Source organism: Heterocephalus glaber, unplaced genomic scaffold (genome assembly GCF_053883595.1).
Source record: "Heterocephalus glaber isolate CG9 unplaced genomic scaffold, H.glaber_assembly_v1.0 deba00001532, whole genome shotgun sequence".
Classification (NCBI taxonomy): domain Eukaryota; kingdom Metazoa; phylum Chordata; class Mammalia; order Rodentia; family Bathyergidae; genus Heterocephalus; species Heterocephalus glaber.
In genome coordinates, this window is record NW_028258330.1 from 24,072,771 (window position 1) to 24,095,569 (window position 22,799).

At 43.6% G+C, this 22,799-nt stretch overlaps 2 protein-coding genes and 1 pseudogene across 17 annotated transcripts in view; 2 read left to right on the plus strand and 1 right to left on the minus strand.

Moving 5' to 3' along the window:
* The window catches only part of Dnmt3b (DNA methyltransferase 3 beta), a 99,735-nt gene extending 93,257 nt beyond the window's left edge, over window positions 1-6,478 (plus strand). For 10 of the 14 annotated variants that reach the window (XM_087188859.1, XM_087188858.1, XM_021246878.2 and 7 more), the window contains 3 exons: window positions 2,332-2,401; window positions 3,225-3,343; window positions 4,903-6,478. In XM_087188859.1, coding sequence (XP_087044985.1) covers window positions 2,332-2,401; window positions 3,225-3,343; window positions 4,903-5,044 — 331 coding nt within the window. In that variant the 3' untranslated portion in view covers window positions 5,045-6,478. The remainder of the gene's footprint in view (window positions 1-2,331; window positions 2,402-3,224; window positions 3,344-4,902) is intronic. The other 4 variants (XM_087188867.1, XM_087188863.1, XM_087188865.1 and 1 more) reach the window with 1 other exon arrangement.
* An 804-nt stretch (window positions 6,479-7,282) lies between these two features.
* LOC147824702 (U2 spliceosomal RNA) lies at window positions 7,283-7,554 on the minus strand (annotated as a pseudogene).
* A 5,836-nt stretch (window positions 7,555-13,390) lies between these two features.
* The window catches only part of Mapre1 (microtubule associated protein RP/EB family member 1), a 28,513-nt gene continuing 19,104 nt past the window's right edge, over window positions 13,391-22,799 (plus strand). Inside the window, exons 1-2 of one of the 3 annotated variants that reach the window (XM_004867952.4) lie at window positions 13,391-13,527; window positions 17,889-18,012. In XM_004867952.4, coding sequence (XP_004868009.1) covers window positions 17,892-18,012 — 121 coding nt within the window. In that variant the 5' untranslated portion in view covers window positions 13,391-13,527; window positions 17,889-17,891. The remainder of the gene's footprint in view (window positions 13,528-17,888; window positions 18,013-22,799) is intronic. The other 2 variants (XM_087188871.1, XM_087188872.1) reach the window with 2 other exon arrangements.

Consider the following 22,799-nt stretch of genomic DNA (forward strand, 5'->3'; position numbering starts at 1 on the left):
ATCCCTTAGTCTTAGTACGCAATTGTTCTAGCTGCAGGTGGTACTGATTCTTAAAGGTCCTATATTCTTGGGCCAGATGAATGTGAGGATGTGACTTGTTGCTTCTGCACTCTACTTGGTTCTCTCTGCTGCTAAGGCAATACCTTAGTAGGAGATGGAAATAGGTTGTTAAAGTTTCATTCCTCCTGTCCCAGACATGAAGCTGGATCAGTCTGGTGATTACAAACCAGATGGTAGGGCTGAGATGGCATGGTAGCCCAAATACTGTCTCCTTCAGATTTTCTTAATCAAAAGAATCCCTTACCTTTTTGTCATACCAAAGATAAGTGCTCTTTGGTTAGATACATTTAGACAAAAAGCAAGTCAAGTGGCTTTTCTGAGGATTCTCTAGAACACTTCCTTTACAAGGTAGTGTTGGATCCATGATCATTTTCTGGCATTTAGCCAAGTATGGACAGAGTAAGTGGGCACTGGGGTAGCTTGGGGGATTTCTGTTGGGTATCATGATCTTTTAACATGCTGATCAGCTAATCAAATGATACCATGCCCATGTTTGGAATGAAATGGGCCTATTCACCTAATTTGAGCTCAGCCAGCCAGGCACTGTTGTACTGCTGCCGTTTCAGTGGTAGACACACTGATGTCAATGGCTTTTCTGGTGATGACCTGCTCATGGCGGAAAGGTAGACAATAAAGGATTGCAGTTGCATGTCTGGGCAGGTGGGCATTGGAAGTGCTCATGGTGAGGGTGTCCCATGCCAGCAGGGCTCTAAATGAAGAAATAGAGCCAGGCAGAAGGGAAGGGATAGGAATGCCTGGTGAGGGTATCTCAGCTTAGGGCTGATGATACTGTGCTGTGCCTCAGGAGAAGTCATCTGTGGAGAACATAAATGAGTGGTGGCTCAGGTTTGTAGCATGGCAGTCCTGTGGAGATGGTAAGAAAAGCTCACGGTTGAAACACTTTAAGGGTAGGACTTGCAATAATTTGCTTATGCATTAGAAGGTGGAGCAGAAAGTATGGGTAGTGACAACTGAGCCTTGCAAGGTAATGGGGTGTGCATGTTGAGCACTGCTTGGGCTGAAACCCAAATCTAGTATATGCAGGCTTTATTTTCCTTTTGTACTGGGATTTGGACCCAGGGTCTTTGAAGAGCAATATCCCTATTCCCTTTTTATTTTTTATTTTGACACAGGGTCTTGCTAAGTTTCTAAATTGACCAGGCTGTAAATCCTCCTGCCTCAGCTTTCCAGAGTGGTGGGATAATAGGTGTGCACCGCCATACCTGGCTAGTTTGTGTAGTTTTTAATTCCTCAAACCTACGCAAGGCTGGACTGACCCATGTCCTTTTGGCCCTGGTCCCTCAGCTCCCTTCGATCCATTCAGGAAGGTTTGGCTATTGGAAACCTAAAAGGTGAGGCTAAGGAAGTCTGGAGTGTAGGGAAAGATCTCATTTCTCGATTCCTTGTAGGTATTTTCCATTCTCTCCTCTGAGGTCCTTTTGGCCTTGAACGTCCCAGAAGGCTTACTGAGATGCTCATCAACTCTGTAGACCTCTTAACTGGTTTCTGCTCTGGAACTGCTCAACACACACCTTTTGCTTCTATTCTTTGCTCTTCTAAATTATCTTCGCCATGCTCCATTTGCAAAACAGACTTCTAGAGTAAAGGTTAAAAGTGTAATTAGTCTTTTTTGTGAATCCTTTTATGGCCTTCCCATGAGGATGGCACCCACTGACAAGCCTGCTGAGCTTGCTTCTGAGCCACCAGATCATAGGGACGGGACTTGCTAGTAGTATCAAGTAGATCCACAAAGATGTAGTTAATTCTTCTCAAAATAAAATAGATAAAGCCCTGGGGATGTTTCTGGTCAAGCACTGGCTTTGCATGTACAAGGCCCTGGGTTCCATCCCCAGAAAATCCCCAAAATAGACCTGAAGCCCAAGCAGGTGGCATGACTTATTCAAGGTCACTCAGCCAGTGAGCACTGTGGAGGTGGGGCCAGAGAGTTTTCCTGGCTCCCCCTCCAGTGGATCTCTGCAAGTTCGAGGCGAGCCTGAACTAACTGCATAGTGAGACTCTGTCTAAAAAAAGTTTAGCAGTAGCTGCAGTTGCACCCAACATTGGCCTGACCCTTTCTGACATGGAATGCAGACTTGTGCTCGTTGCTCTGTCAATCCTGGCAGGTGGGGTGTCCCCAGACTCGCTGGGAGAATGTATTTGTAGCCTGTTCTCTGCCAGAGCACACTTGCAATGAAGGTCATCCCCCTACTTGCCCTGTGAGGTGCCTAGCTGAGGCCTCTCCACAGAGTAATGGGTTTTGGCTGTTCCCAGGCCTGTGATAGCATCAAAGAATGATAAACTCGAGCTTCAGGACTGCTTGGAATACAGTAGGACAGCAAAGGTAAGATGTGCTTCCAAATGGCCTGTACTGCTGTTCTCTGGGAAATGCACTTGGTGACCTTGGTGTGGTGTCCAGTTGATCCTACTCCTCCACACAGACTCCTTGGTGCTGGCCCTCTTTTCCCACATAATTGTTTATCCCTTTTTCACCTACAGAGAGTAGGATATATTCTTGATAAATATGTAATCATTATGAGAAAAGGCAACTAACTTCCTAATTGTTATTTTTTTTGGGTACCGGGGTCGAACTCGGGTCCTTGCGCTTGCACAGCAGGTGGTGAAACCACTGAGCTAAATCCCCAGCCCATAGACTTCCTAATTGTTAACACTGGATACACAGACACAGAATTCAGCTGTCCCTTCCATTAATAAAAGAATAATTGATACTTTTGCATACAAAACAAAAAAATAAAAGAAAAAATGATGTCAGTCACAGTTAATACATTAAAATCTAATTCTTAATTTCTGTATCAAGCAAAGATCCATTTGTCCAAACTGCACTTGACCATTCTCTGTATCTGGGTGGTTTTTCCTTTTTATTTACTCTTCCTTGATTAGTAATTCTGGTGTCTTATCCCACATGTGATCTCACCCATGGTCACTTTTTGTTTATTCTCTCTGAGGCTGGTCCTTCCTGTTCACAAACTTCTTGGCATTTGTGGGAAGCACAAAACATTCTTATCCCTTCAAATCTCTTTTTTAATTCTTCCTGCAAGCCCAGCTCTGCTACTTCTTTCTCCTTCATCTGCTCTGGGCACTTCTGTGTCTTGACCTCACCTGGAACTATTCCTTCTGTGCTCACTCCATATCATTTTGTTCTCCAGTTAAAGAAAGTACAGACAATAACCACCAAGTCGAACTCGATCAGACAGGGGAAAAACCAACTTTTCCCTGTTGTCATGAATGGCAAAGAAGATGTTTTGTGGTGCACTGAGCTCGAGAGGTGAGCAAGGCTGCACTTGGAGAGGGAAATGGTGCACAGACAGAAAGGGGAGCAACATATAGTTCAGGCTGACAGCACAAATAAATTAAGGTGCTTACCTTAATTCTAAATAGTCTCAGAAGTCACCTGAGATTGGGTCTGGGAGTAAATACAGAACCTGTTCAGTTAGCCCTTGTTTCCCAGCAGAAATGGCAGGTGGTGGTGGTGAGGAATCTGAGACATGAGATCATGAGACAGCACCACCTCACATCTTCCTGTTCAGACATGCTGAGTTGCAGGATGTAGAAGGAACCAGCTAAAGACAACCCCATTGCTCTTCCTTGGAAGAGTTCTTTGTCAAATTGTTAATCCTATAGCTGATTCCTGCTTAAGCCATACCCTGTCTTTTCCCTTTGCCCTTTATTATTATTATTTTTTAATTTTTTATTTTTTTGGTACCGGTGGTTGAACTCGGGACCTTTCACTTGCAAGGCAGGTGACGGAACTACTGAGCTAAATCCCCGGCCCCCTTTGCCCTTTATTAGGCCAAACTTGTTTATTTAAATACAAAGAGTCATGTCTGGTTTCAGGTCTTCTGGATTTTTTACTTTTTGTTGCTGTTGGTTTTTTTTTTTTTTTTTTGGTACGGGGGGTCGAACTCAGGACCTTGTGCTTGCAAGGCAGGCATGGTACCACTGAGCTAAATCCCTGGCCCCTTTTACTTTTAAAAATAATTACTTCCTGATATTATAGTTTAAAGCTATGAATTTTTTTCTTACATGTTTGACTGTATTCCAGAGACTTTCTTAGAGTATTTTCATTCCAGACATTTCAGTTCTGGTTTTATTTCTTCTCTGACTTAACAATAGATCTCTTAGAAAGACTGAAAGATAACTTCGCTCAATCTGTGCTGTGGATTCTTCTGGATTTTGAGACCCAAATATATAAAAGTTTGGGTGGAGCTGTCCCAGGAGAATGGTACAGATGGCTCTCACTGTGTAGGTCTTGCACCTGCTTAGTGAACATGCTTATTTAATCAAGTTGTAAAACTGGGTAATACTGGAATCCAGCGTCATCTGTACCCTCCTACAGGCCTGGTCAAACCTATATACAAAATAGGGATGCTTAGGAATACTCACTGTAACTTGGTCTGTGATGGTTGACATTCTTTTGGTCTGTTTCTGTGAGTGACCTTGTTCCTTCAAGGAATTGGAAGGAAGATACATGTAAGGTTGCTGGATTGCTTGGCATTATTCATAGTTATTAATTCACATGATACATTCAAGAAAAGTCCTTGTTTCCAAATATGTGCCAAGAACATAGTGCTAGTGCTGGGATGCACCAAACATGTGTCCTCTTGGACAAGACACTGGTGAGCAAGTGCTCTGCAGAACTTGGATCTCCTGGCAGGCAGGAAAGGGCTCATTTGAAGGCCCAGTGGGCATGACTGAAGGGGTGGGATAAAGGGAAGTCACAGCAGAGAGTATAGCTAGCCACCTGACCAAGTAAGGACTTCCAGTGGTTCTTGGGAGATTCGGGCACTTCTGACTCCCTGTCTTTTCACCCCGGTACTCTCCCAGGATCTTCGGCTTTCCCGTACACTACACGGACGTGTCCAACATGGGCCGTGGTGCCCGCCAGAAGCTGCTCGGGAGGTCCTGGAGTGTGCCAGTCATCAGACACCTCTTCGCCCCCTTGAAGGACTACTTTGCATGTGAATAGTTCTGCACAGGCCTAACTGGGGCACTGGGGGCAAAGCCAGGGCCACAGAGGTGTCCTGATCCCTGAAGCTGCTGCCCCCAGCTCTGCCCTTCCTCAGCTTAGCTGTGTGGGGTCTCACTGTACCTCAGTTTTCTCCTGCTCAGTCTGAGCAGAGCCACCTGACCCTCTCATGCAGGCGAGCCTGAGGTGCCGCCTCCTTGTGCACAATTCAGACCTGGCTGCTCAGAGTAGCCAAACATGGTGCTCATTTTTCTTCTTCTAAAACTTTAAAACTTGAAGTAGATAGTGAAATGTTTTTCTCCCCCCTCCTGGGTATACCACTCAGAGAAATGATAGCTAAGATACCAAAACTTCAGTGCTGACAGACTCAGGTTAATGCTGCAAAATAATCCAAGACAGTTTTTGCAAACCTTTTTAGAAATGTCTTCAACTCCATGTGTACAGGAGCTTTCAGTTGTAGACACATAGTTGAGGGACATTTTAAGGGCCCAGGATGTCTTTTTTCTAGGGCTAGTGGAAGAGGAAGTGATGTGTATGTCTTTCTTGAATTTTACCCAGCATGTTTCCCTGCCTCTGTGCAAGGGCTGGGGTCTGCCTTTAGAGTATTTCCCATGATGATGATGATGATGATTTCAGCAGGGATGATGTCATCGTCACCACATTCAGGGCTACTTTTCCCCACAGACCCAAGGGCAGTGTGGGCCACCCTTAACTAAATCCCTCCCCCTAACTGCAATAGAACCCTCTGAGGAACTCAGGAAAAGGGTGGCTGAATTTATCGTACAAGCTGCCATGTATTAGGTGGGCAAGTTTCACACCTCACCATCTCCCTTTTATATGAGGGACGTGAAGGAGGGAAGGAGTTTAGACAAGAGACTCCCCACCCCCTCCTAAAAGATGTGCCCTCTATAGATGCAGGTCCTCTGATGAGAAGCCTCATACCCTAATTCCTCATCTATCTTCTAGACTCAAGAAGCTGTGACAGGAGCAGAAGCATATTTCTCACATTGCCCCTTCATCTTAGAGATGGTGGGAACTACAATAAAAGCTTGATCCTGCTTCCAGAGATTTTAAAATCCTTTTTTATTCCATAATCATTTTTTAGGGGGATGGGAGGTTAGACAAGCTGCATTTCAGAAATGCTGTCGTAATGGTTTTTAACACCTTTTTACTCTTCTTGCTGGTGCTATTTCGTAGAATAAGGAACGACTTTGACAAGTTTGTGGGGCTTTATATACAGTTTTTAAAAACTCAGACTTCTATTTTTATGTTAAGGTTTTCATTAAAATTTTTTTTGTAAGTGGAGCCACGTAACAAGTATGGGGAGAATATTGTGCCTTGTTTCAACAGTTTTTGCTAATTTTTAGGCCAAACAATGATGGATACCTAGAGTTTACCTTATTCTGTTTAATTAAAATCAGTATTTCTCTATAACAGTCTGATGTTCCTTTTGTTCTGCAGGTCAGGTGGGTGGGATGGGGCTGCGTGCTGGTGAAAGTGTAAGGGTTGGTTGGTGGCAGCCCATTAATTCAAGTATAGTCCAGTGAATCAGGAGTCCTCCCCTGCAGGGCTCCTGATAACTGGTTATGACCCAGTTTCAGTTTCTCTTCTAAAAGTAGTGTGAGCTCTAGGAATTTGATGCTGCTGGTTTAGAGAGTATGCTGAATATCTAAACCTTGGTTTCCAAGCCTTCATTTAAAGGCTCAATGTCTAGGACACCTCTCACCAGACCTTTTTCTTAGATAACCATCTCAAGAACCCTGGGGCCAGCCAGCTACACAAGTGTCCTGAGTCCAGAGGCAAAAAACCTCTTCAAGGGTGTAAGATGTGGATGGGATATACAGGGTAGTTCATCAGTTTAACAGCAGTGAGACTTTGTTCTTCTCTGAGCTCTCATGTTTTTGGTGGAGGTTGGCCGGTTGAAACAGGGTCTTACTATGTAGTTTATTTAGGCTGGTCTTGAATTCACCCAGTAGTCCAGTCTGGCCTTGAATTCACAGTGATCCTCCTGCCTTAGCCTCCTGAGTGCTGGGATTACAGGTATGTCCCACTATACCTGGCCCTCATTCCTTGACATGGGTTATAATCATGGCTATTAAAAAAAAAGGTTTTTTTGGGGTACTGGAGACTGAACTCCAGGAGCTTGTGCTTTCAAGGCAGGCGGCCAAACCACTGAGCTAAAACCTGGCCCTCATGGCTATATCTTTGATAGTTGCTTATCCTTTTTTCTTTTTTGAGGTAAGATGCACCATTCTTGGAAGCACTGCAATACCAAGTTGATTCATGGGAAGGGTAGAACAAGCTTTCATTTCATCTCCATGCTGCAAACATCCTTGGATAATTTTTTTGCTTTTTTGGTACCAGAGATCAAACTGGGAACCTTGTGCTTGCAAGGCAGGTGGCAGAACCACTGAGCTAAATCCCCAGCCCCATCTTGGATAATGTATTGGCTATTAAACTGGTAAGAACAGATACCATACTTCTTCTTAGCCAAAAGGCCGAGAAGTGGCAATTGTGTGTCATGGGTCAGGTTCCCAAAGAGTCTGGGCCCTTACCTGGGGAGGGAAGAAGCTTCAGGAATGTGAGATGGGAAAATTACAATGGGCTAGAACACCCCAGTTGAGTTGTCATAGTGAGACAACTGGCAATTAGCAAGAGGCTGCCCTTGAACTCCTCCTCTGCAGTGTTGGGACTCAAGGGGCCTTAGCTGTGCAATTAAGCCATCTTGTGTACAGTTCTGTAGCAAATGCCAGCACAAGATATGAAGCAAAATAAGCAGCTCTGGCCTCGAAATCCCAAGAGAGGAGGTGGACTAGCCCTCCAGGTGAGGGGCGCTGGGATGTGTCGGCCTGCTTGTTCGGGAGGCTGAGGTATGCTTTGGAGGACTTGTAATTATTACTGTGTTTTCCCAGAATGGGGCTAGGCTGGGATCTGAGTGTTTCCAGGCTCTGTGGTAATGGGAGAATATGATGGACACACTGGGAAAGAGGTCACTGTTTGCATCCACTGTAAGCCTTTTTTGGAACTGGTGGATTTGTGTTCAGGGTCTGTCACACTGCCATATTACTTAGAGCAGGTGATATCTAAAAGGTAGGAATGCTCAACTGTATTTAGGTCATAGGATTATTGAAGTTTGAGGGCCCAATCTGGATACAGTCCTTTGCCTAGTGCCTGGCAGGCAAAAGCCCTTCACTGCTAAGAGGGGGCATTGTGGAAACGAGATCCACTAGCCATGCAGTGTTCGTGACAATGATGACTGGGCACTGCTAATGGCAGTAACAACCCATGCTTGTGAATAATAAAATCTCCCAAAGAGACAGGACAATATTGCCTCAGATGTACAGCTGCTGCTAACTATGGCGACAGTGCCCCTCATCGATAGTACCTCCTATCATGTCAGGTCCCAGTGCTGCTTGTTAATATATAGCCCAGGCAAGCCTGGAAGGTGTAGAAATCCTTATGCCTCTGCCTCCTGAATGCTGGGATTATAGGGATCTGCCATCATGACTAATTTAAAAATAATTTTAGACCGGGGCCAGGGATTTTACCTCCTCGGCACTATGCCTGTCTTGCAAGCGCAAGGTCCTGAGTTTGAACCCCAGTACCAAAAAAACAAAAACAACAAAAAATTTTAGATTTATAGAAAAGTAGTAAGGCTAGTACAAAGAATTCTTAAATATGCATCACTCGAATTTCCAAGATATTAGCATTTTGCAACATTTGCTATATTGTTTGCTATAATTTTTTGCTGAGTCACTGGAGAGTAAGTTGTAGACATGGTCCCTTTAAATCTTTTTATGTGTATTTCTTAACACTAGAACATTCTTTTATAAAATCACAGTGTTTACCACAATCAGGAAGTGAATTTATCATTCACTTATTTTCTGGTCTACAAATCTTAGATTTTGCCAGTTGGTCCTATAATGTCTTTATTGAGGCAAAAATAAATACATATCTTTTCTGGTCCAGTACACAGTCTAGCATCATAAGTTGCATTTATTTGATATATATATATATTTATTTATTTATTGAGACAGGGTCTCTACATAGTTCAGCCTAGTCGTGAACTCATGGCAGTCCTCTTGCCTCAGCTTCCCAAGTACTGGGATTTCAGGCATGTTCCATCATGTCTGGCAAATTCTGATTTTTAAAACTCCTAATTAAGCCGAGTACAGTGGCACATGCCTGTAATCCTAGCACTCAGGGCTGCCAAGGCAGGAGAATGGCAAGTTCAAGCCAACATGGTGAGACACTGTGTCATAAAATGAAAAGACAGCAATAGTGGCGGAAACCTGTAATCCTAGCACTCTGGGAGGCTGGGACAGGAAGATTGAGAGTTCAAAACTAATTTAGCAATTTAGTGAACTCTGTCTCAAAATAAAAAATGGCTGGGGATGTAGATCAGTGCAAAGATCCTAGGTTCAATCCCCGGTACCACCAACACCAAAAGGCTGAGGAGGTATCTTAGTGGTAGTGTCCTGGGGTCAGTCCCCCATTACCAAAACAAAAAACATAACAAAAACTTAACTGTGAAATACACAAGCAATGTTTTAAGTGTGGTGCTTCAAGTCTTATAACCTATCTGTGTTCTCTGAGTCTTCGTTTATTGAACATGTTAGCATTGCAGAAAGAACAGGTTGGAGGCTGGGTTGGTGTTTCCCCCAAAATAAGACCCAGCTGGAAAATAATCAGCCTTGAAAACTAGAGATCAAAAATGCCAGCCCCAGTCAGCCTATCCTTGCCTTACCTGCCCTACAGAGTAACCACTGAGCAAGAGAACAGTGAGACTGTTTACTGAGTCTAACATGCTGTTCCCTCCCCGGCCTGGAACAACCTTTTTCCCTTGCTAGGTTGGAGCTCCAGTTCTCACCTCTCCTAGGAAGCTGTCCTTGCCCCTTTTCAAGGTAGGAGTGAGAGCACTTCCCTAGTTGGAGTTCTCCTTCTCTATGTGTAGATAGAAAACTGTGTCATCACAAAGGAGTCTGTATTATATTTATTTATTTATTGGTACCGGGGTTTGATCTTGGGTTCTTTTTTTTTTTTAATTTTTTTAAATTTTTTATTTTTTTGGTATGGGGCATGGAACTCGGGTCCTTGTGCTTGCAAGGCAGGCAGTGGAACCACTGAGCTAAATCCCCGGCCCTTTTTAAAATTTTTGAGACAAAGTCTTACTATGTAGTTAGGGCTGGTCTTGAACTCATTATGTAGCCCAGGCTGGCCTGTAACTCACAGCGATCCTCCTGCCTCAGCCTCCCCAATGCTGGGATAGGGTCGGGGATTTAGCTCAGTGGTTTCGTCACCTGCTGCACAAGTGTAAGGACCCAAGTTCAATCCCCTGTACCAAAAAAAAAAAAAAAAAAAAGTGGCCAAATGCTGGGATAATAGGCATGCACCACCATGGCTAGCTATAATTTTCTATTTTTGTAATCATCTCTTCTATGAATTTGTGAGATCCTTAACACGTTTTCATTCATTAAAGCTGAGCTCTCCTAACACCATTGTTTCTAGTTCAATAAAGTCATACAATTGTAAAAAAAAAAAAAAGGTCATACTATTATAAAACTCAGGTCTTGAAATCAGTGTTCTATTTTTGTAGATAAGACTCACAATTTCTGTGATAATGTGATTATTTTACATATTAAACCAGTGGCTTACAGATGCATATTAAAGGGGTGGGTGTAGCTCAGTGTTTGAGCACTTGCCTAGTTTGTGAAAGGCCTTTGGTTCTATGTAAGCATTGCAAAACAAACAAACAAAAAAACCCAAAACCCCCCAAATTAAAATCACCCAAGCTATTTCTATTGCAAGATAGATATACTCTTTTCTTCTTAGCCTCTGGGCTTTTACAGTCAAGGCTTAATCTGACCCAGATAACCTTGGCTAGTTTGGGAGGACAAGACATGTGACCTCTTATCTCTCTGGGAACTGTTGTGGGAGGGCAGGGAAGTTTTATTTTAGAGGCCATTGCTCATGTAGCCTCTGCTACTCCTGTATATCCAGACCCAGGTCTATTTTCTAGTCTGATGTTAGAAGTGCTCTTTCTTTTTATTTATTTATATTTTTATTTTTTGGTATTGGGGATTGAACTCGGGACCTTGTGCTTGCAGGGCAGACGCCAGAACTACTGAGCTAAATCCCCGGCCCCTAGAAGTGCTCTTTCACTTTCTTCACTGATCGCATCCCCCACACTAATGTCCTCTCTTACCCAAACAGAATGGCTTGTACATAATACTGACACCAACTGATGGACATAATTTATTATTATTATTATTTTTTTGGTACCGGGGATTGAACTCTGGTCCTTGTGCTTGCATGGCAGGCGGCGAAACCACTGAGCTAAATCCCCAGCCCTGATGGACATAATTTGATAACTGACATTAAATGAAAAGACCCAAGGGCTGGGGATTTAGCTCAGTGGTTCCGCTGCCTGCCTCGAAAGTGCAAGGTCCTGAGTTCAATCCCCAGTACCAAAAAAAAGAAAAGACTCATATTACATTTATGGGGCACATAGTGTGCTAGGAGTGCTCTATATTTTATTTTAAAAATTTTTTATTTTTTTGGTACTAGGGATCAAATTCAGGACCTTGTGCTTGTGAGGCAGGCATGGTGCCACTAAGCTAAATCCCGGCCTGTATTTTATACACATCTTTTTTCCCCCATGGTGCTAGAGATCGGAGCCAGGGTCTTGCCCATGGTAGGCAAGTGCTCTATCCTTGAGCTATACCCCCAGCCTATGTATATCATTTAATTCTAATTCCTAGTAGAGTCACTATTTGAACCTACATAATAGCTTTGCTGCTTATGAAACTTATTTAGTCTGTTGGAACTTTAATGTCTTCTTGTATAAAATCAGGGTATCAAGTATCGCTCTGAAGAAATTATGAATATCTTTACTTGATTATTATTATTTTTGGGGGGGGAACCGGGGATCGAACTCAGGTCCTTGTGCTTGCACTGTAGGCGGCAAAACCACTGAGCTAAATCCCCGGCCCTTTACTTAATTATTGATGGTTTGTATCAATTCACTATGTTGCTAGTATTACTACTGTTGCTATAATCACTTGGTTACAGAGATCTTTGCTATTGCTTTTTGCTTGCCCTTTCCTCTCCCAGTCCTTTTGCCAAAGTAACTCCTCACCTTTCAGGATAAGTGTCACCTCTGGGACATCTTCCCACACTGCTGGAAGTGAGGTCATCTCTTGTGATAGGCTCTTGGAGAGCCACAAACCAGAGAAGCTCAGAGTGCACTGGTAGCTGGTATAGTGAGGTGCCTCCCGGTGGGTAACAGACATTTCTGCCCAGCTCCCTCCTCTTTCTCTGAACGCCTCACTGAGCTTCAGTACCTAACCTGGTGCCACGAGGCCTAGAAGACACCTCTAAGACCTTGCTCCATGCAGTGTAGGTGCCCTCACCCTGCCTCATGCCACTCTTGCCTAACATTCAGTCTGATTTGTGATTAAATAGAGATTTGTGTCTGTGTCCTCCTTGCCTTCACCACCAGACTGGAAGTTTAAGAGGTTAGAGATTGTGTCTGGTTTTGTTCACCATCAAATCCTTGCTTGGTTAGGGAAAATAAGTAGTATTTGTTGAATACACGAATAAATGGTATCTAGACAAAAACCAGTCCAAAATCTGGATCAACCTCTGATTCTGAGCAAATCAATTGTTCTCTCTGACCTTCAGTTTTCTTGGCTATAAAGTTTATTCTCTCAGCAAAGCTGTAATGAGAAGCTAGGTGGCCGGGCGTGCTAGCGCACGCCTGTAATCTCAGTACTTAGGACTGAGGTAGGAGGATTGGCATGAGTTTGAGGCCAACCTGGGCTACACAGTTCAAGGCTAGCCTGGACTACATACAGAGATCCTATCTCAAACAAAACAAAACAACCCCCCAAAACAAAAGCTAGGTAGAGGCACTGGGAAAGAGCCCAGGACATGAATAAAAAGGTGCTTGTTTCTGTGTACTTAATGGGAAGACAGTGAAGGAATAAACAAATACGACTACTTCATGTAGTACTACCGACAAAGCGTGTTTCTGAGGTGACTTTTAAATCTCTTTCTAAACCGCATATCAAGTGTCTTTGCCGAATAACCCATTTTTGTGGAAATTCATTATAAACCAATTTCCTTTTCGCTACTGCTACTGAGACGTTATAACTAGAAGGCGAGGCCTTCTAGGCGAATCACACGCTGCCTGAGGCGGGAGCTCATTGGCTGCAGCATACTACGTGCCCAGCCGCCTGGCCAGCCCGCCCCTCGACCCGGCAGTCGATCAACGGCTGGGCCCCGCCCCCCCGCGCCTGGCCCGGACCCTCTCTATAAAAGGAGCCGGTGGGCGTTGACCAGTCTATACGTCTGTGCGTCACGGGGGGGAGGTGCGTGTGAGGTCATCGCGCGGCTGGGCGGGCGGGGTCTGGCGGTTTGAACGAGACGAAGACGGAACCGGAGCCGGGCGCGGGCTGTGGACGCGGTTCTCTTGAGAGCCGGTGAGCCGGCTAGCGGGTCTGGGGCGACGGCAGTGGGGCGGCCGTGTGAGGCTCGGCAGGGCAGGCGCGGGTACCGAGCAGCACCTTCACAGGCAGTGCGGTTCGGGCCAGGTGGGGGGAAGGGCGGGGCCGTGACCCGGCGCGCGCGGCCTGGCCAGGGGGGCGCGCGCTCCGCTCCGCCTGGGGGTGGGGCCTGGAGCCGGAAGTTGGGGTCCCATAAGCGGCGTGGGGGCTTCTGGGCAGCAGCGGTGGAACTCGCGTTCTGGCTGCGGGAGGTCCCAGGGTAGCTGGACCCAGTAGGGGTGTGTGTGGGCGAGATGGGTTTTGCGGAGAACTCTGGGGACCCACAGTGTAGGAAGCAGTATTGCCTCATGGATAAGATTCAAGTTTTAGATTAAGATCTGAGTTTGATTCCCCGTTAGACGACTTTGGGAGCAGGTGCTTTAACTTCTCTGGGCCTCAGCTTCCGCATCTGTAAAATGGGGACGATAATGCTGAGTACACAAAGGTTTTAGCATGGTTCTTGGGAAAGCTAGCTATTTGGACTTCCTCCTTTCGTCGGTGGATGTCTGGCAGTGAATGCTTGCTAGGAGCTAGACATGGTGCTGAGCGCTGACTATACACCCAGAAGAAGGTAAAGAAATGCTCTTCGTAAGTCTACTTACTTCCTAGAGAGCAAGGGAATAAGATGACTACATGGACAAAATAATGTCTGTAGTTACCAGTAATACAATATAAGTGATATTATCTGTGCTTTCCAGTCCCTGCTTCTCAGTTGCCCTCGGTACTGCAAGGCAGAGCCTGACCTCTGCCTTATTTTGGAGATGAGGGTCCTCAGGGAAGTGAGGCCAGGCCCTGGCATCCACCTCTGTTGGGATGTCTCTAAGAGTAGTAATAAAAGAGAGTTCTTTTGTTAATCGGCACTTGCTCTTTCAGACATTGTGTTAAAAGATCGATGTGTTACAATGTCTTTTAATATTCACAGTCTTTAAGCGATGTTATGTTCATTTCATCTTTTGTGGTGCTCAGGATCTAAACCATGGCTTCATGCCTGCTAGGCAAGGGTACTACTGAGGTACCCCAGCCCATTTTTGTTATACAATTGAGGAGTCCAAGACTTTGAGCAACGAGTTGTTTACCTTATGCTACCCAACAAGTGTCTGAACCCCTATTTGTGAGGCTGGAGTCCAGGCTCCCCTTCTGTCCCCCGCCACTGAAAATTGAACCCACCAGAGCCTTTTCACTGATGCACATCCCCAGCCCTTTTAAAATTCTTTTAAAATTTTGAAATAGGGTCTCACTAAATTGTCCTGTCTGGGTTCTGACTTGCACCAGCCTCCCAGAATATTAAGATTACAGGCATGCACCATCACACCTGGCCAGAGTCTAGGCTCTTAACCTCTATGTTCCGCTTTTCCCTAGAGATCCAGAGTTAGCATATTTCAAACAGACACTCCCTTTGTTGTGTGTCAAAGTGCCTAGCACAGTTTCTGGCAGGTAGGGGCGTGCTATGCTTTTTGATTGATTTTCTTATTTACTCCTAACCGTTACTTGTGTAGAAGACAGCAGTTTACCCATTTTATAGGTGAGCCATTTATGATAAGAAAGATGAAGTGTTTTCTTTTTTTTTTTGGTAGCGGGGATTGAACTCCAGTCCTTGTGCTTGTGCAGCAGGAGGTGAAACCACTGAGCTAAATCCCTGGCCCAAGATGAAGTGTTTTATCCAGCATCACATAGCTCTTTCTTGCTTTTATCTCCTCCTTATAGGGCTTAGGATGGCATCTTGAGAGTAATAGGGTGCTCTTCAGCCAGAGTTCAGTTGAAGTGAGTTAGAGAGCCCACTAGGAGAGCTGCTAAGGAAGAGAGAGATAACTGGGGAGGCAAGAGGAGGCTTTGTCATGGTGGCTGAAACCTGGATCAGTGAGCCCTGGGAGGGTGAGGTTTAGGTTATAGTCTTGGATCTTCCATTGAGACCTAGCAATGGAACTTTTATCAGGAAGGGTGAGTGGTAGCTGTAACTCTTTAAGAATGAGGCTCTGTTTTGACGGCCTGGAAGAGCGAATTAATTGAGTCAGTGGATGTTTATTGTGCATCCACAGGGTACCTAATCCCATATACTGTATTTAGTAGCTCCAGAGTTTGTGGAGCACATGGGACCAGGTATTAACATACTGCTAATGAAAGAGTTTTAAATTATGTGATGATGAAAGGCCATTAATGTTTTCTGAACTGGGGTGTTGTATAACACGTTGCTTTACCAGCTGCTTACATTTTATGATAGCATGACACACACACTATCTGATGCATATATGAATGTCACCAAGGTAGATTACAAGTATTCAGGACTGGGACTGTTTTTTTTTTTTGTTTGGGTGTTTCTCCTTGATATCTAATAATAGAATTCTGCATACAGAATGTATTTCATCTACTTGTTCATTTAGAAATTTTAAACAGCAGAGACATTTGATCTGGTTTGTGATTCAGAAATTCTGACTGCTATAAGAATATATTGAAGCTGGGCATGGTGGCACATGCTTATAATCCCAGCACCAGGAGGCTGAGGCAGGAGGATTGCCTTGAGTTTGAGGCCAGGCCAGCCTGGGCTACAAAGCGAGACCCTATCTCAAAAACCAAAAAACCCCCAACATCCAGATTGAGACAAGTTGAGGACTTGCAGTGGATCTTGATGAGAGACATGGCCTCAAGCAGTAGAATACATTAGGATGAATGAGATGAGGTCTCTGCCTTAGACCGTATTTAATACTTGTTATATTTGATGTAATCCCAAGTACTTTGTGTACCTTATCATTTAAATCTTTCCGTGATCCTCTTTAGTTAGTCTGTATTAACTTGTAACTGACACTAATTTTAGTAACTTGACTAAGGTCACACAGCTAATGAGGGATGGCCTTACTTTCAAACCCAGGTCTCCCTGGTTTGAAATCCTAGCTCTTTGTACTGAGTGGGTTACCTCATGGTCCAAATCCAGACTGGGAATGGTTCAGAAACGAAGACATAATGCCACTCCAGTGTGATAATTCTGATTGTAGAGGTTTGAATGAAGTGCTCTGGAAATGAATTAATTTCCTAGTGGAATCAGGAGCTAATTTGTTATCTCTTGCACAATAGGGGTTTTTCAGCTGATTTTGGGAGTGCAAGAGTGATGATGGTTTGCTTTCTAAAAAGTTTACATAGGTACTGTTCATGCCCTTTAACACTGTCCTGACAGCCTGAAAACAAGTAGCATTTACTTAATGCTCACTGTATGCTAGGTACTGTCAAGTGCTATGTGGTCTGTAGAGAGGAACAGACCTCTTAAGTCATTTATCCCTACAGACCTTGATCTCCCATCCTCATAAGGAGTTGTTGGATGAGTAGATCTATGTCTGTTCTGGCTCTTGCATTCTGTAACTTATGGCTACAGAGGTTTGCATCAGCTTTGTGTAGGATATGGATGTGTCAAGACCAATTCATACAATAATCACTAGGTAGAGGGAATGAAGCACCACAGAAGAGCAAAGGATGGGGATCTGATGGTTGTTCCAGATTGCTGTGAATACCACCATTCAGCCCTTTGGCATTGTTGACATCCCATGAAATGAAGAAAATTAATGTGTCAAGGGCACTATAAAATCTGTTTTAAAGGCCAGGGATTTAGCTCAGTGGTGCTGTGCCTGCCTCATAAGTGCAAGCTCCTGAGCTTGATCCCCAATACCGCCAAAAAAAAAAAAAAAAAAAAAGAAAATCTGCTGTTTTATAGTGTGTCCTCATGGTGCATGCGCAAGGATTTCATTTAGATTTGGATTAGCCTGCCTTTACTGGCTATTGTCTTTCTTCCCTCCTGTCTTTACTGGCAATTAGAATGATCCTTTTCAGACTGTAATGAGAGCAAGACTCTACAATGGATTCTTTTCTCTCTCTCTTTTTTTTTTTTTTGGTACTGGGGATCGAACTTGGGTCCTTGGCGCTTGTGCAGCAGGTGGCAAAACCACTGAGCTAAATCCCCGGCCATTTTTTTTTTTTTTGAGACAGGGTCTTACTCTGTAGTTCAGGCTAGCCTTGAACTTACCATGTAGCCCATGCTAGCCTGGAACTCATGGTGAACCTCCTGCCTCAGCCTCCTGAGTGCTCTTCTAGTTTAATTTTATGTCAGTCTCATTAAAATGGGGCCTAAATTTAGGCTGATATTAGGCAGTTTATTTGGGTCATCTTTATGAATGGAATTCCAGTGTCTCTGGGAAGAAGGCAAGGCCGAAAAATTATTTCTCACAGATTTGCTCGAGGTGAGTCAAGAAAACTCCACTTCTCACTTATGTGCTCACCATCACACGAGCCTTTCTCTTTTTCCTTGAACGTTGTAGAAGATGGCAGTGAATGTATACTCGACATCAGTCACCAGTGATAATCTAAGTCGACATGACATGCTGGCCTGGATCAATGAGTCTCTGCAGTTGAATCTGACAAAGATCGAGCAGTTGTGCTCAGGTAAGAGAAGGCTGCTAAATCACTTTTCTAGGAAAGTATGAAAATACTTCGAGAATATTCAGGCTTGTTGGAAACAGCCCAAGTGCCCATCAGTTGGAGACTGGATAAAGAAGATGTGGGTTTTTTTTAATAAAATGGAGTACTACTCAGCCATAAAGAATGACAAACTAGAGACATTTATAACTAAATGGATGCACATTGAGGCCATACTCTTTAAGTGAAATAAATAGGACAAACGTGTAAATACCAGATAGTTTCTCTGGTGTGAGAAACTGAAAGTGTAAATAAGGATTAAAATGAATAACTGATAATGTGAAATAGGAAGAAAAGGTCCAGAGGGATAGGAGAAGTGAGAGGAGTAGGGGAAAGGAAAGAAGGGAAAGGAAAAAATATGAGAAAAGGAAAAAATGGAAACAAAGTCTTTGTAAATAGGGAGGGGTGGAGGGGGTAAAGGGAGGGCAGGGGATTGGGGAAAAAATAAGAACCACAATACATCATGTAAAGGTACAAGTTCCCAACGATAAATGTAAATGTATACCTAAAATGTACCAATAAAAGAATTAAAAAAAAATAATATTCAGGCTTGTATCTTGACTGCAGAGCCACACAGAAGCTGCTTTTTCTTCTCTCAACCCTACTCTGCTTCCATTTCTAAGAAACTGTGTTTAAGAAGTGCAGTCTCTATGGCCCAGGGATTTAGCTCAGTGGTTCTGCTGCGTGGCTCCCAAGCGCAAGGTCCTGAGTTCAATCCCCAGTGCCCCCCCCCCCCAAGTCTGACCATGAAGAGCAGTCTCTGACCTGTGTGTCCACCCTCTTCTACTGCAGAACTCCAAGTTCTCGGTTTGTACCCCACACATCCAGATTTTAAATGATTTGATTGAGGATCATAATTGTACTACTGTTCTGGTTTTATTTTAACATTTATTTTTGTGGATTGAACCCAGGATTCACACATCCGAGGCAAGTGCTTTATTGCCAAACTATTGTTCGTTCATCAGTGGCTGTTCTTAATCCTAAGAAGTGTAAGACCAAAGGCAGGCAAATGCCATTTCAGCCACAATTTTATTGAACTACAATTTGATTTAAAACAACAAAGAATAGAACATGTTCTGTTTCTGACTTTTCTTTTTCTTTCTTTTTTTTTTTTTTTTGGTACTGGGGATCAAACTTGGGACCTTGCGCTTGTGAGGCAGGCGCCAGAACCACTGAGCTAAATCCCTGGCCCAAATTAAGTGAGGATAGTGCAGTGTGGTGCAGGCTAATCTTAGATCTTGACTCTGGCTTTTCTTTTTTTTTTTTGTTCTGTTTCTGTATATGCTTTTTTTTTTTGGGCAATGCTTGGGATTTAGACTTGCACATGTACTAATTGTATAACATTTAGAAAACCAGTAGGAAATAATAATGCCTATAATTTCTTTATTCAGAGAGAGCCATTATTTGAATGTTTATTTCTGTCACCTTTTTGTGTGTATGTATTCTCTGTGTGAGTAATTGACCTTTTTTCATTTAATACTATATGCTTGGTGTTCTCCATTATCATGTAATAATTTGGAGATGATTATTTAAGACAGGGTCTAAGAAATTTATTTAGTTAAGACAAGATCTTGCTATATAGCAGTATATATAGCAGGTAAACCTTTTAGAGCATTCAATGATAGGCAGCCTGCTCTGGCATACATGTCATAGGTTTGCCACCACTGCTAAATTGCCCAGGCTGGCCTCAATCTTTTTTTCTTTTTTTTTCCTCCAGTGCCAGGGATCAAACTCAGGACTTTGCACTTGCGAAGCAGGTGTGGTGTCACTGAGCTAAATCTCCAGCATCAAACTCTTGATCCTCCTTAGCCTTTTTATTTTTTTTGTGCTGGGGATTGAACTTGGGACCTTGCTCTTGCAAGGCAGGTGGCAGAACCACTGAGCTAAAAATTCATGCTGCCAGTCTCTTCCTTTTGTTTTTTTTTTTTTTGGTACCGGGGATCAAACTTGGGACCTTGCACTTGTGAGGCAGGCGGCAGCCTCCTTAGCCTTCTGAGTGCTGGGATTACAGGTGTGAGCCACCATGCCCAGTTGGAAGTACTTATTTTGAATTGCCATGTTATCCTTTTTCTTCTCTTTTTTGGCGGTTTTGGGGATTAAACCCAGGGCCTTGTGCATGCTTGGCAAATGCTCTACCACTGAGTTACTCTAATCTACTACATACTCTGTGAATTTGCTGGAGTTTGATTTCATTCCAGTCTTTTGACGTTTAGGCTGTAGCCAATTTTTTGTTATTTATTTTTATTTTTTATTTATAACAGGTTGAGTGTTCTTTAACAAATCTTTTTCCTTGGTGATTTTTAGGAGTGAAATTATTAGATCAAAGGGTATAACTTTAGGCTCTGGGTAGTTATTTTTCATAAAGGTGTTTACAGTATATGCTTTCTCTGTAGATTTTTGTCTTACCTTTTAAGAGTTTTCCTGACTGTCCCTAGACTCTGGGTAGTTATTTTTCATAAAGGTGTTTTCAGTATATGCTTTCTCTGTAGGTTTTTGTCTTACCTTTTAAGAGTTTTCCTGACTGTCCCTGAATTCTGACATGGCAAAAAACATGTCAAGGTTATTAAAACTGAATCTTACACAGACAAGAGATGAGGTCAGGAATAAGCCAGAAAAAGCCAGGTGTGGTGGCACACAGCTGTAATCCCAGCATTTGGGAGGCTGAGTCAGGAGGATCGCTGAGAGTTCAAGGCCAGCCTGGGCTACATAGTGAAATTGAGATCAGCCTGAACTACATAGCAAGACCCTGTCTCAAAAAACAAATAAAAAAAAGGAATATGCCAGAAAAAAAGTTAGAATATGTGGCCTCCTTAAGTTCTTATCTTAGTGCTGGGGGTATGGTTAAGTAGTAGAGTGCTTACCTAGCACAAACAGTCCCTAGGTTCTATACCCAGCACCAAACACACACAAAATACTTGTCTTGATAATGGGAAAATAAAAACTGTCCACCTCTCCTAGTAATAACAGTAGTCATTTACTTTGACATTTGTGTGACATGGTTATGTAAATACATTTCAAATACATCCCTGATTTAATTCCTAGGGTACTTTCATGAGGTGAGTATGCTCCTCTTTTTTTTTTTTTAAATAGGGAACGGGGAAGTGGATGTTTCCAGAACCCCTGCAGTAGGTCCCGGCCTCCTATGAGCCACTATAGCATAAGGGAAATGAATAAAGAGTGGAAAGGAAACAGAGAGGCTGGGTCTTGGGGCCTGGTCAATGCTGCTCTGGGCAACAAAGACAAAGGCCTCCAAGTGTATTCAGTAGTTATTGAATACAACAGTGGGAAGGAATAGGGAGCAGGGTGTGCCTTAAAGGCATCTAGTGAAATCCTGCCAAACACCTGGCATGATGGTACCAGGCAGGGCTGTTAGGGAGTAAGCACTGCTTATCTTGCTTGGATAGAATGGACCAGTACTGGGACTGGGTGTAATTAGCAAGCAACCCACTGGGTCAGTGAGAAGCCATAATTCAGGGGAAAGGATTTTAATTGGGGTCACACTGACCTCAGCTGCATGTAACTCAGCAGAGCCCTGCCACTTCACAGATCAAAGCTTAGGCTTTGGTGGGAGCCATTGGGGGTGGGGCTATATTCACCCAGTCTGCCATCTGACATGCCCATTTGAGTCACACAGGGCTTTGGGCTGACTCCTGATATAAAACAGTACAGCTGAATTATAGGAAGCAAGAAGCAGGTGCCACTTATAGCCTGTTAGCACGGGGCATGGATGTCTGCTACATTTTTTTGGAGACAAAGTCTTGCTATGCAGTTCAGGATGGCCTTGAACTCACTGTGTAGTTTGGGCTATGTAGTCCCAGCTGACCTCAAACTCACAGTAGTCTTCCTGTTTCAGCCTCCCAAGTGCTGGGATTATAGGTGTGCACCACCATGCCCAGTAAGGTAGATACATTTCGCATTTGCAGATGAGAAAGATGTAATTTGAACCTTTGTCCAAATCAACCAAGAACCCATAGTCTTTAATCCCTATATTCTACTCGATCTTTGGGGTTTGTTTTTTTTTTTGCTGACTGGTGTCATTTAGATTCATTTAAAATTACTGTTACCCCCCCCACCCCCACCCCCAGTTCAGCTTCAGTACTTTCTTTTTTTTTTTCTTTCCCTGTTGAGTTCCTTGTTTTCTCTCCCTGGTGAGGTTTAATCTTTGTCTTACAGCTGGTCAAAGGGAGACTATGTATGAAGTTGTATGGTTAAACACTGGTTCCCAAGAATCACGTTTATTAAGCCTTCTTTTATTTGTGGTAGACGTAGGCTGTTATCTTCAGATCTGTGCCACTTCCCCCACTTTTCTTAATTTTCTCAGTATTCATCTTCATATCTGCATTTGTTTGAGGCATTTTTTTTTTTTTTTTGGTACCGGGGATTGAACTTGGGACCTTGTGCTTGCCCGCCAAAACCACTGAGCTAAATCCCCAGCCCCTTGTGGCATTTTTTTTTTGGTACTGGGGATCGGTCTTGGGTCCTTGCTGCTTGCGCAGCAGGTGGCGAAACCACTGAGCTAAATCCCCGGCCCACTTTTTTGTTTTTTGTTTTCCAGTATGGGGGATCGAACTCAGGACCTTGTGCTTGTGAGGCAGATGCGGTGCCACTGAGCTAATCCTTGGCCCTTTGTTTGAGGCTTTTAAAGCACTTGTTTGCTGCATGATGCATGACTTAACGTAGGAATGAGGTCATCTTTTTCATTGGAGCCAGCTTTTCCCCCAGCAAATTCTCCTCTTTCTGTAAATACTCCACAA